We start from the raw sequence: 13,814 nt of genomic DNA on the forward strand, positions 1-13,814 counted from the left end.
GTGGAAATGGAAAGTGATTATTCAATACTGTTTTATTTGTAACAAATCAGCGTGGATAATATATGAAGGCCTAAATTAGTAAAATTTATCTTATTGAGATTACATTATTAAAATATTAAAAATATACGGAAAAAAAAGGGGTTCCATTCGTAATGTTAATTTACAGTTTGATTTGATATGGTTCATGTATATTGTCCATCTTTCGGATTGTCATGTAATCATTGGATATAATTATTTTACAGAAAAAAGAGAATAAGAGAGCAAGCATGAGCCTCCATAGACTTGAAAGTATTCAATTATGGAGATGCTCAAAGTTGAGGAATATTTTCACTCTTACAATTGTCACAAGCCTTCCAGAGTTGAAGAGATTACAAGTATCTTTTTGTGAGGAATTTGAGGGAATAGTTTGTGAAGAATCACTTGAAAATCTTTCTTCTTCTTCTAATGTTTGCTTCCCCAAACTTGAGAAAATTGACATATACAAATGCAATAAAATGAAAAGGGTGTTCTCATATTCTATGGCTTCTCATCATTGTCCTTCACTAGAGAACTTGAAGATAATGTATTGCCCTGGACTAGAGAGGGTTGTTGATAAAGAAGCAGCACATGATGGGGATTGGCGGCTACCTCTTCTCAAACTGAAGACATTATCTCTTGAGCAGTTGCCGAAATTGAGAGACATACTTGAAGGAAGATTATTGGAGCGTCCGCAACACGTAAGTATTTTCCGCAAACAATCAAATATTACTTTTAGCTCAACTTGTTGCTTCTTTGATAATAAATAATAAACATGAATGATAAAATGCTACTATTATTTTTAATCTGTATTTGTCATTGTTTGTTGGTGAACTTTTTTCCCCGATAAAACGTACGTTAACTCCTTTTGTTCTTTTGCTTTTAAAATTTTTGTCAAAATAATTTCTTTCACATTGCTAAATAATTTCCTTTGTTGAGTCTACCTCTTTTCCTGTTAAAAATTGGCATATTTATTTTAAAAAATCGTGTTTCCTACCAAAGAATATATATATTAGTTTTAAGAATATATCTTGAATATAATAACGGGAACTAATTATTTCAATTTTTGCTTAATGTTTTGGCGCCAGCTCATTATTGTGGAAATTGAAAGTAATTATCCAACACTGTTTTATTTGAGACAATGATGTGTGGATAGTATATGGAGGTCTAAATTAATAAAACTTATGTTATTACAGTATTAAAATTATGTGAAAAATGGGGTTTAATTTTTTATTTTTTTCTTGATGAATTTTGATAAAAAGTTAACTTCTTTTGTTCTTTTTTTTTAAAAAAAATTGTCAAATAATTTCTTTAACTTTGCTAAGTGCACCACTTTGTCAAATGTGCGAAATTGATTGGGTTTATGTTGTGAAGAGTGTCGTAAAAATTGACATGTTTGATTTGTCAAATTTGTCGTTTAGCTATTTTAAAGGGATTTTTTTCCTTTTGTTAATTCTCCCATTTTTTCTTGTTAAAAATTTTAATTGATTTGAAAAAAAATCGTGTTTTTACTATCAAATTTTGGGCAGTAATTATTTCAAATTTTGTTTTAATTAATGTTTTCGCTCCAGCTCATTGTTGTGGAAATGGAAAGTGATTATTCAATACTGTTTTATTTGTAACAAATCAGCGTGGATAATATATGAAGGCCTAAATTAGTAAAATTTATCTTATTGAGATTACATTATTAAAATATTAAAAATATACGGAAAAAAAAGGGGTTCCATTCGTAATGTTAATTTACAGTTTGATTTGATATGGTTCATGTATATTGTCCATCTTTCGGATTGTCATGTAATCATTGGATATAATTATTTTACAGAAAAAAGAGAATAAGAGAGCAAGCATGAGCCTCCATAGACTTGAAAGTATTCAATTATGGAGATGCTCAAAGTTGAGGAATATTTTCACTCTTACAATTGTCACAAGCCTTCCAGAGTTGAAGAGATTAGAAGTAGATTCTTGTGGGGAATTGGAGGGAATATTTTGTGAAGAATCACTTGAAAATCTTTCTTCTTCTTCTAATGTTTGCTTCCCCAAACTTGAGAAAATTCTGATATTGCGAAGCAATAAAATGAAAAGGGTGTTCTCATATTCTATGGCTTCTCATCATTGTCCTTCACTAGAGAGGCTGGGCATAAGTGATTGCTCTGAACTGGAAAGGGTTGTTGATGAAGAAGCAGCACATGATGGGAATTGGCAGCTACCTCTTCTCAAACTAAAGGGATTATTTCTAAGGAGATTGCCGAAATTGAGAGAGATATTTGGAGGTGAATTATTGGAGTGTCCGCAACACGTAAGTATTTTCCACAAACAATCAAATATTATTTTTAGCTCAACTTGTTGCTTTTCTCATAATAAATAATAAACATGAATGATAAAATGCTACTATTATTTTTAATCTGTATTTTTTATTTTTTATTAATGAATTTTTTTCTGATAAAACGTTAACTCTTTTTGTTCTTTTATTTTAAAATTTTTACCCAAATAATTTCTTTCACATTGCCAAATAATTTTTATGTTATTACAACATTAAAATTATGTGAAAAAAGGGATTTAATTCGTAATGTTAATTTATAGTTCTATTTGATGTGGCTCATAGATATTGTCCATCTTTCAAATTGTCATGTAACCATTGAATATAATTAATTTACAGAAAAACGAGAATGAGAGAGCAAGGGTAGTGAATTCAGAATTGTGCTCTACATATTTAAAAGATATAGAAGTGTTGGAATATATTTGGAAGGGCCCCACACAAAGTTTAAGCCTCCATAAACTTAAAGATGTTACATTGAAGAGTTGCCCAAAATTGAGAAATGTTTTTACTCTTGCTATTGTTACAAGCCTTCCAGAGTTGTGTTCACTTAAAGTTTCTTATTGCGAGGAATGGGAGGGACTATTCTGCGATGAATCACTCAAGCACCTTTCTTCTTCTAATGTTTGCTTCCCTAAACTTGAGAAAATTAAGATAACTACATGCAACAAAGTGAAATGGGTGTTCTCATCATATTGTCTGGTGTCTCATTGTCCTTCACTGAAGAGAATACGCATAAAGGATTGCTCTGAACTTGAAGGAGTTGTTAAGGGATGTGAAGGTGAAGTTGGTGATCATGAAAACCTGTTCCCCAAATTGAAGAAATTGAGTCTCATTAATTTGCCAAAGTTGAGAGAGATATATGAAGGTTATGAGTTCAACTTCCTATCTGGTACTATCCATATACAACATTGTCCAAATATAACTCCACTATTGGAATACAATTCCCCATCAGGTACTTCCCTACCTCCACTTTTTATTTCCACATGGATACACTCTTCCTTTCAAGCTCTCTCTTTTGATGCTTTTTCTAATTTTTTTTTTAATGAATGAAATAGTTTTGTGCACTTACTATTCATATCACTCCGTCCCATACAGCACTTCATTCCCATCTGGTCGTCTCATATATCAAGCATATAATTTTGTATGTCATTGATTCTATTTAAAATCACTTGTTTAACCCCTCCCCCCCCCCCCCAAAAAAGGTTTTTGTTTGGCTACTTTATGAGAAATTTGAATTTGAATCTTTTATTCTCCTCAAGATGTTGGTTTCTATATATATAATTGTCATTTTATAAAAATATTGTATCAAATGAATGACATGTTGCAGTAATATTAGAGTTCAATAAGTACGTAACCCAACCTAATCAATGTTTACCCTTACACATTTTTATCACATTATTAGCATCTTTATAAACAGATAGATATCTAACAGCAAATTTAAAAAAGGGGTATGATAAATTAGGCTGTTAGATTTTGTTTTTGACGTAACATTTAAGTTTCTAACTAACTGTTTTCTTTTTCAGAATCGGGGAGTGAATTAGATACTGTATTAGAGGAAAACCTGTTCAGAACCTCTCGTACTACTGGGACAGAAAGAAAACTATGGCGCCTATTTAAAAGTGTTTGTTAAGAGATGTCGTAATTTATATTGAAGGTTGTGCCAAAAGTATAATGATGGCGTGGCTGCGTGGACTTCTTATTTCATCTGTAACATCCGTATAGAACTTAACTTTTTCACATGCTGCATTAATTAATGATTTCTTCTATTGTCCTTTACTTTATCGTCGCAATATAATTTATAATTATTATTTACAAAGAAATACAAAACATATTCATGTTTATTAGGAGAACAATTGGAAAAAGAAAAATTTGCTTGAGGAACAAAAAACCTCCATTACAAATAATTATGCATGAATTATATCATTCGAAATGCGTCATTTTACGTTTATGACAATCATCCAAAAGATCGCATCCCTTAATAAAAGTAGAATCAGAAAGAATATATTAACAATAAAAAGAACAATAAACTATTACTTGGTATTATAATAAATTTTCATAGAACTCATAATTAGGCCAGACAAAATTAAAAAATCAATAGTCAATAAGAATCTGTAAATATTCATCCGGCATTTAAAATAACTTTGCACAGTCCAACCAAAATTTCAAGATTATAACACAATAGCAAGTTATTGTTCTGTAATATACAATAGCCTCTATGGAATCATCTCAGAGAGAATGTCAAATGAATGAAACAAAATAAAAGACAAAATATTGTTTATTATATGTGGGAAATTTGTTCTCTCTTTTCTCCACCCAATCAGCTTCAAAATATACATACGGGGCTGCAACAGAAAAAAAGGAGTGTTAGTATTAAGCATATTTCAGTACTTAAAGCAATGTTCTTTTCACCAGATAACCAAACTGTCATCAGAAAACAACATTCTTTTATTTAGGATTAGATATTATAGTGTGATGGGATGTGGATCAGAGTATATCAAGCAACTCTAAAGCCTCTTTCAAGAATCAATCCATCTTTTTCTATTCATATCATAATCATGCAAGACACAAGGTTGTCAATTTATAGGAAAAAAAGCAGAAGATTTTTTGAAGCGTCTGTGATGATTCCAGCCTTGGCCAAAGAAATTACGATTCCAGTCATCAACATCAATAAATCATGAAGTGACTTACTTTTGAACGATGGTTTTTAACAATGACTTCATAAATCAGGAACTCTCTTCTTGCTCATCCACCTCATCAAGGATAACATACTTTGTAGCCGAATCTGTTTTGAAGGTCCCACCCACATGCTCTTCACCTGCTTCACCCTTCTGAAGCTTCCAATATCTTCCATTCAAAATAAAGAGAGCATGACCATCACCATCCTTGAAGTTCAAAGCTCTAAATTAAATTAAGAGGGAAGGAAAGTATGACCAGATACCAAAATAAATTGTTGAGAAGTGCATTAGCTTATGACTTACTTGCACCAATTGAGTAAACTAAAACCAACAACGATAGTGAAGAGACCAACTCCTTTCAACCAAGTAAATTGATTGTGAAAGTACAGGACAACAACCTACACGAACATGAAAATTAAACATATATGACAAAAATTTAACAACTTAAAAAAAATCAAATTTAATTGTGTATCTAAGTACTTCAATGAGTAGAAAAATAGATAACAGCATGAGCCATTTGCGTGCAGATACGGTGCAGTCGTATAGAAAAACCTGTTAAAACCCACCACACCGACAAATCAGCAAATGCAGAAACAATCAACTCAATATTATAGAAAGCTGAATACAACAACCTAGAAACTAATCAAATTATAATGGACAATCTGTGTCAAGTAATTTGGAAGCCTTCTTAAGTAATTTTTTTCATGAGTCATGAATGACATCACCACAAGAGTGACGACTTAACTAGGTTCTTTAGAAATAGGAGGCGGACCAAAATAAAGGATGGTAGCCACTGGATGTTCATGTCAACAAACTGGCATAGGAAAGGTGAAAAAATGACACCAATATGGTGACAGCCTCCTTAACAACCCCAGCTATTGTAAATGTGACGGCACTAGTTACTGAGACAAGGACATACTCTGTTAATACCTGTAAAAAAGAGATCCACGTTTGAAAATTGATTTGACAAGAGGAAAAAATTGAAAGCTTAAACATCAAACAAGCAGAAAGTCAAACAACAAATATTGTAGTGTCATGTCCTAGGAAAGGGAAGATTTACTCTTACCAAAAGAAAAGCAAGTTCACCACCTAAAAGCATTAGTAAACAGCTCTGACTAATATGCCATGGACTATTAAAATATTCGTTTTGCCTGAATTTCCCCCATGGATCCGATGTAAGAGAGAGAAGAGCAGTTGCCCCTGCCATTACTGGAGTTACATAGCTCATCAAGGTAGGCGGATTTTTTATCCCTGAAATTATTTTGGAAAAATTATCAGCATTTCATTAAAAAGGTATAGATCTTTTAAATCTCTCAATAGAAAATGAACAACGTTAGAGGAAAAACTATAATGAAGAAAGAGTATTCAAAGAAGATAAAAATAGAAAAAATACTAAAATAGGTCAGAAGCCAGAGATAAGCTCACACATGCCCAAGGTCAGTGCATGGTATGCTATGCTCTAGAGCATAAAGTATGATGAATGGTTAAATGTTGGTTTAAAAGTAAGAATCTAGCAGTCCGCCTAGATCTAGTCCATGGAGAAAGACCATTAAAGAAACTTTAGTCTCAACAAAACTTCTGACTCATTCAACAACCTCTCTTAACAGGAATACCATCCATAACATCAAATATTATTTTTAACCCATGTTGTAATTATAGAAATTTTCTCAGTTATTATTTGCGTGGGATGACAATCTATATTAAGCAACGAAAGCCTCAATGAATGGGAGCTGTAACTTTAATGGACCAAAGGTTGCGATAATTCTTTGTCAAGTAAGTTCCAACCTACCTGAAATGCGCAACAGTTTGGTCACTGTCTTAGAGGCAGCTCAGTAAAACAGACATGGCAATGAAGATGCAAACTAACTGCACTTGAACAAGAAGACCTTATGAAGCTTTACTGTTACCTAGGATTGGCTTTAGGCCTTTCCAGCACAATAGGCGAAAAAGGCCTCCTCTCAAAGAGGCTTAAGCCATTAGTGAGATACTACTTAAGAAAAGCTAGAACTCTAACCTTGTGCTAAGACATACGACTTCAAGGGTTGTCTTTAGGTACACGGTTTCTATTGGGCAGTGATATGTCAAATGGTAGTGAATGCATGCAAAGGTCCCACATCATCTTCCAAGAAAAATTAAGAAAATAATAAAATCAGAATGACCATTCTTTCTTCTTACATGGCTAGTTTAAGATGTCCAAGGCTTGTCAGTGATGCCAATCTTCCAAAAAAAAAATATTTCCAATTTAAGAGAAGACTTTGCAGGTAAACTTGACTTAAGAATACCAAAATTTAATTAAATTTAGCAGAGGGAGCATTTAAATAAGGTCATCAAAGAATAACTAATAAAAGGGACAACATATGGTTCCACAATTTCACAAAGAGATATAATAGTCATTAGTTTTCAAAAATCGTAATCCTAACAAACACTAAGGTATATCCCTATCAAATTTTGTTTCCTCAATTTTACATCATCACCTAGTTATGGGACCAAAAAAATCATTGTTTCCAAAAACGGCAAACAGATTCTTCAGCAACCCTTCAAAAAAATAGTAGCTAATTTAGAAAGCACTGAACCTATGTGCCCACCTACAAGAGGACAGCAAGGTGCTTTGGGATTGTTGTCATTTATTTATTTTTTGTTTCCTTTGCATGTGATGTGACTCAGTGGAGCATAGTTGCATAACCTTTTTCAGCCTAAGATTTCTCCCCTCACTTCCCTTATGGTACAAGAGCGATTTTGCTTCTCCAGCTCCTTGGAGATTTGAAATAAAGGGTATCTACTGGTGCTGCTATACAAATTACACAAAGGACAGATTTTCACTCTTGCTATGTACTTCCTATAGTTACGTACTTCCTATCTCTATGAATTGATTTCATAAAAAATGAGAACTTGAACTGGCGCATATTCATGTCAAGTCGCCGAAAATACCAAAAATATATCATTGAATGAGTTAAAAATAGTCATGATTAAGTGAGACTACTCACTTCCCATCAAAATATTGCATAAATCTACAAAAATATTTTCCTTAAAAACAATTACTGCGGAGCTATTCCGGACACTTATCATAGGCTTCTTTCTTTAGCATTGGTTTGGTGTCAAATTGCATGAAGAGAACTAAGACCAAGTCAGCAAAATGGAGTAAGAATAATTGTTAAGGGCAGAAAAAATGAGTGCGCAAAATAAGAAAATTGATATTAAAAAAGAAATCAGAAACTAAATGTGAACTTGCAGAAGAATCTGAGTCATGCACCAACGAAACCCAGACATAACAGCAGCAAGCATAACAAGTACGAATCCTCAAAATTCAAATTCTGTCTCTTTTGCAACTGCATTTCAAGGGAATTGTATTTCAGATGGACATACGAATTTCTCAGCGTGCAAAAGTTCCTAAGGCTTAAAAAATGTACTTAGCAACTGAAGAAAGGAAAAAGAAAAAAGGAAAAAGAAAAAACATTGTGCAGATGTATAAAATATCATTGTTGGTCCTTACAGTTTGATCCGATTTTGGTTTTGATTGCTTTAGCTTCAAATCATTAGTTTTGATCCCTATAGTTTCATAAAAACTTTGATCCCCATAGTATCATAAGGACTTAATTGCGTATAAGTATAGGTAACAAAACCGGGTCGTGTTAAAAGTATGAAAACCATTCGTTAAACTCAAATTGAAAAATTATAAAACTATAGGGACCAAAACCAAAATTCAATCGAACTTTAAGGACTAACAATGGCATTAACCCTATAAAATAATAACTTTTATGATGGAATAAAAAAGCAGCATTCCTCACATGAACGTCAAACAGTTCACTGTCCATATTTGACCACTTGCCCAGGTATTTATTGCATAAAACCAACATTTAGAACCAATTTGAGAATGACCAAGAACACTCCGACCTTGGAATGATTTCTTTTGACGAGTTATAAAGAGTTTGGTAAATTAAGTAGGGCACAACACAGGCAATGTACACCCTTACCAGTGTTATGGTGCATTTGGTTTGACCAAGATGCACACGTTTTCAAGGGTGTTTCATTGTTTGTCCAGTAATGAGAATTACACTGATAGTCTTCATTTTTCATAACAATCAATGCAAATCAAAATCTAAATTAAAGGCGTGAAAGCTAGAGCTACCATATATACCTGTTAGTAATATACCAATGGAGATAAATAGGATGATGCCTGACAGTTTAAAGCTTGGAGTTTCCAACCTTCCAATCAAAATTTGCAACTAAATGACAGTAAACAGGTATTAGTACTGAAAATGCATGTATCTACATACGGACATGCATGACACGTTTTAGAAACTCAACCCAAAAAACTGTTGTTCATAGAAAGCACAATATAATATGAAGTGTTCATTTTCATACATGTAACAAAGATGAAAGAAGACCGGTCTAATTTCTGTGGTATCAGCATAAACATTGATTTTTCTCCAGAAGTAATATTGCTTGGACTGGGAGCATTGTGGTAGACAACAGTAGCCACAGGATGTGGCTTGTGAATATTAGGCACTAAACATCTTACATCACCTATCAAAACTCAATTGGTAATCCTAGACAGTTTAAGAAACCTATGCCTCCATTCGAGTGTAGATGGATTCACATTAAATTAATTAAGCTACATTTAGTCCATGTCGGCTATTCTTGGATCCACAGGAGAATCCTTCAATGGAATAATTTCTTAGGTGTATTGCCACCCCCTCAAGGATTAAGCCTAAAGCATCATTCCCATCCACCGTCACATGATTCTAGTATTTTATTTTCTTTCAGACAAACAATTTAGAATTTGAAGCCCTGAATAAAGATAAATTTTTCATAGAATTTCACAGTTGGAAACCATATGGGCATACATAAATGGATCAACTAATTGACAGTAACTCTGAACAATGTTTAAATTCACAATTGGAAACCATATGGGCATACATAAATGGATCAACGAATTGACAGTAACACTGAACAATGTTTAAATTTACTTTAGAACTAAGAGCTCGGCAAAAGTTTCGGATAATCCCAGCATGACAAGAAAGTGCTGTTCCCCAAAGCAAAATTTTTCTACAATTTGAAGTCTTCTGGGGCCACTAAAAGTTCTGTCACACAATATAAGTCTACCTTTCATATAGAATCAATAACCATTTAGGTACTAAATAATTGATAGTTTGCATACAATGTTGTATTTTAGGGATGGTCAGACTTCATAATATAGAATTTAATTTCCTCAATGTATCTTAGAGATGTAATTCCTCATAACTGAAGGCTCAATTTTAATCCCCAGCATTCACAAAGGTCACAAAAACAAAAAGAACAGTTACAAAGATCAAAAGACTGTAAACTCACCTGAAAGCAAAAGCAAATAGGAGGAGAAAACTTGGAGCAGCAGGTTTACACTGCAAGAAAGAAAATAAGATAGAGGTACATGTAGAGAATAAGGATAGTTACTTCCTCAGGGCAAGAAACACAGAAGGAAAGAAAGAAAATGCAATCTTCAATAACAATAAAAATAAAATAGATATTATTTGATGTTTCCCTCCTGATGAACGACAAGAAGAAAAACGTCACTAACCATTGTAGCAAAAGTGACAAAGATGAAAACAAGAGAAGCATTGCTCAAGTTAATATCCAATGCTATCCCAAGAGCAGTTGGTACAATTGTGAAAGGCAAATTCCATCTGTGGTATTACTTGATAGAAAAGTCAATAAAGTAAGCGATTATAAATTTACAACAAAAGTACTGAGACGTGGAGAAGGGGAAATTAAAAAAAAAAAAAAAGAGTTATACCATTGTCCATAACAAATATTCTTGGACCATTTCATGTCAAAAGCATATGTGTGCATTCAATGAAGAGGATGATAATCTGAAAGGCAAAACAATTACAAGAACCCATTCATGCGTGTGTGCGCGCACACACACGCACACACAAAGCACTGAGATTAGGATGTGATGTAAATTATGGGGATATTAGGAAAGATGAGCACAAAAGAGATATTGTTGTAGAAAATAGTTGTCAGTATTTAAAAAAAAAAAAAAAGAAACTTTCACCAAAATTCTGTTTAAAATGGGACACTTCCAATAGAATAAGATTAAACGCAATGGTATAGAACGGTTGAAGAAATTCTTGTAGGGCTTGTAATTCATAATAATTCAATTTTTTCAATAAAAATACAATAACTTTAGCAGAGCCAGAAAAGCTTTGAAAGTACAAAGACATGGAGATCAACCATCAAACATAGTTCCCAAAGTAGATGAAGGTAATTAAAGATTAATGTGCCAATTTCAATTAATTCTTTTGTAGTGGTCAAACAAGACATTGGGGATGAACAGAGCATCTTTGTCTTCTCTGTCAAAGACCCGGTCAATGCCTAATACAAAGTTAATTGGCTAGAGTTTATTAACTCTATTCTGGCAGAAATATTACCGTCCACTCAAAATCTACAAGTTATCGATTCCAATTACTATGATTGTCATCAATTTAAGACAATATTATTCCAAGTTTTGGATGACATATATTTATACTTGAAGAAAGAAGACAAAAGAAAAAATAAATAAAAAATATACCCAAATTACACATTTACCTCGCATAAGTGATCCCTCCAAGACATGAAACACTAGTTTGGAATCTATGAGACCAAAACCAAGTGATAAAGTCTGAAAGCACAGCGTGCATTGCAAAGTGGATAGTATTCATCAGGAAAGGAGCCGGAAACTTTCCCATAGTGTCACCTAACAGACTTTTATTGTACCTGTTTACAAGTCCAGCATAAGAAAACTAAGAAAACTACAAGAAAGTTAAAAAAAAAATCAAAAGATGAATTTATACATAGTTTGCTTGCAGAAGGAACTTACAAGGTCAAAAACAGGCTGAAAATGTACCATAAAAGTATGAAAAACAATGTCTTTAGAATATCTGCAGCAAAAGCAAGATTTGCTGAGCTTTCTCTCAATGATCCATGCCTAGCTACTGAATGCTGCTATAATTCCAGTATCTTTGTTTTTTTTTTAATTTCTTTTACTTCTCATATACTTTGATCTCTAAAACTAAGCAGAATGAATAGAGTTATTGTGGCTAGCATTTGCTAGCTAGGGTTGTGAAGAGTGGGCTCTTGTTTGCTCATTACTTTCTTAAACAATTAAGCTGGATGTGAATCTGAAAATGTATGCATGAAAGAATACCAAACTCCACATCTAATCTGGGGGGAAAAAGAAGCAGAGAAAAATACAAGATTTATTGAATATTTGAATCCTGTTATCTGTTTTGAGGCCCCACCCACATCATCTGCACCTGCATCACCTTTCTGAAGCTTCTCGTGAGAGACATTTTCTTTAATCAAACATAGCTGAGTTCCAACATGAGACTTTTCCTGGACTTGATCATTCTATGCTACAAAATACTAGAGTGCTATGAATCCAGAATCCCAGATTATGTGTCGCTCTTTAAGAAATTAATGTTTCATTTTCCTTTCTCTGGTTTGTGTTGAGCTATGGTTTTGAAAAAAAATGTCCTAGGTTAATATGATTACATGTTTAATTACAATTCACGTTTGATGTTGTAGTATGAATAAATGGATGGAGGAGGTAGCTATGTTAGTAATTGCGTATTTGTTGAGAAAAAATTATTTAATACCAAACGTTGAAGTTAATTCATTCCGCGTGTTGCACGCCAACTAAATCCTAGTTACGCAACTTATAAATATGCGAGTTTGACTGGTAAACAACGCAAGTCAATTGTTGGCAAAATAAAAAGAAAAGAAAAGAAGGCAAGTCAACTTGTAATATGAAATTTTTGGGACATATCTATATTTAGTTTTCTTATCTAAGACCTATGAGCAATTCTCCCAACTTTTTAATGTTTTTTTTAACAACAAATATATTTATTGAAGGGAAACAGCCAGCAAAGAAATAAGGCTGGTAAATACAAATACAAAGTCAAGTCAGCATAATTTTCAACATGTCCAGAATCAGTCACTATATCCGTGTTTTGCCATTCAACATTACTTGAGGATTTAGCTACAAAAGCTCTGTAAAGTTCTTGGCAATCAGGGTCAAAATATACCTTCGAATAATTAAATTGATCACTGAAAGAAATAGCATCACTGTCAGTGATCTCATTTTTCTGCACACACTACCAAGAAACAAACCCTCTTCATATGTGCAAACAATCCCAATTCCAGCAAACCAGAATCTTTACTAAAAGCTCCATCTAAGTTTATTTCAACGGAACCAATTGGAGGAGACTTTCACCTTGTTTTCCGTTTGAGAACCAAGTTCATTAAAATCACCTACGCAAAGCCAAGTATCATTGAGCCCATGAGCTAAAGCTTGAAGTCTATTCCAAACTAGATTTCTATCATTTTCTTTAGGAGCATCATAAATAAAAGTAATGAAAGAAGGCACATTTAAAGCCACAGATTTGACTCTAGCATGGATCAAAGTTTTTGACTGATACAGAGCCTTAATATCTACACCACTCTGCAACCAAAGAGCCAATCCACCAGATTCTCCACGAGGTTCCACATATAATTCATAATCCATGTTGCAAGCTCCCAAGTCTTTTCAATTTTTCACTTCTCATTCTTGTTTCCATCAAAAAAATGATTGAAGATCTGACTTTTCTATAGCAGTCTTTCAAATTCCTAATTGTCAAAGAAACCCCCAGACCTTGACAATTACACGACATGATTTTCATGAGATTGATGGGGCTGTTGAAGGCCAGCCAACTTTGCCTTTGGAATTTTCCATCGAATTAGATATGCTAGATTCCTCATACTGCTTGGCTTTCCTCAAAGCAATTCTTGTCATCTTAGCTTTTCTTTCCCTC

The 13,814-nt window shown here is 33.3% G+C and overlaps 1 protein-coding gene across 1 annotated transcript in view; it reads right to left on the reverse strand.

Moving 5' to 3' along the window:
- Positions 1 to 13,814, reverse strand: part of LOC114746319 (probable sugar phosphate/phosphate translocator At1g06470) — a 106,396-nt gene that overhangs the window by 32,915 nt on the left and 59,667 nt on the right. Inside the window, exon 7 of the mRNA XM_028934552.1 lies at positions 5,102 to 5,176. Within this exon, the coding sequence (XP_028790385.1) occupies positions 5,102 to 5,176 (75 nt within the window). The remainder of the gene's footprint in view (positions 1 to 5,101; positions 5,177 to 13,814) is intronic.

This window comes from Neltuma alba, unplaced genomic scaffold (genome assembly GCF_004799145.2).
Source record: "Neltuma alba isolate B1F8T4 unplaced genomic scaffold, ASM479914v2 tig00004934_pilon, whole genome shotgun sequence".
Lineage (NCBI taxonomy): Eukaryota > Viridiplantae > Streptophyta > Magnoliopsida > Fabales > Fabaceae > Neltuma > Neltuma alba.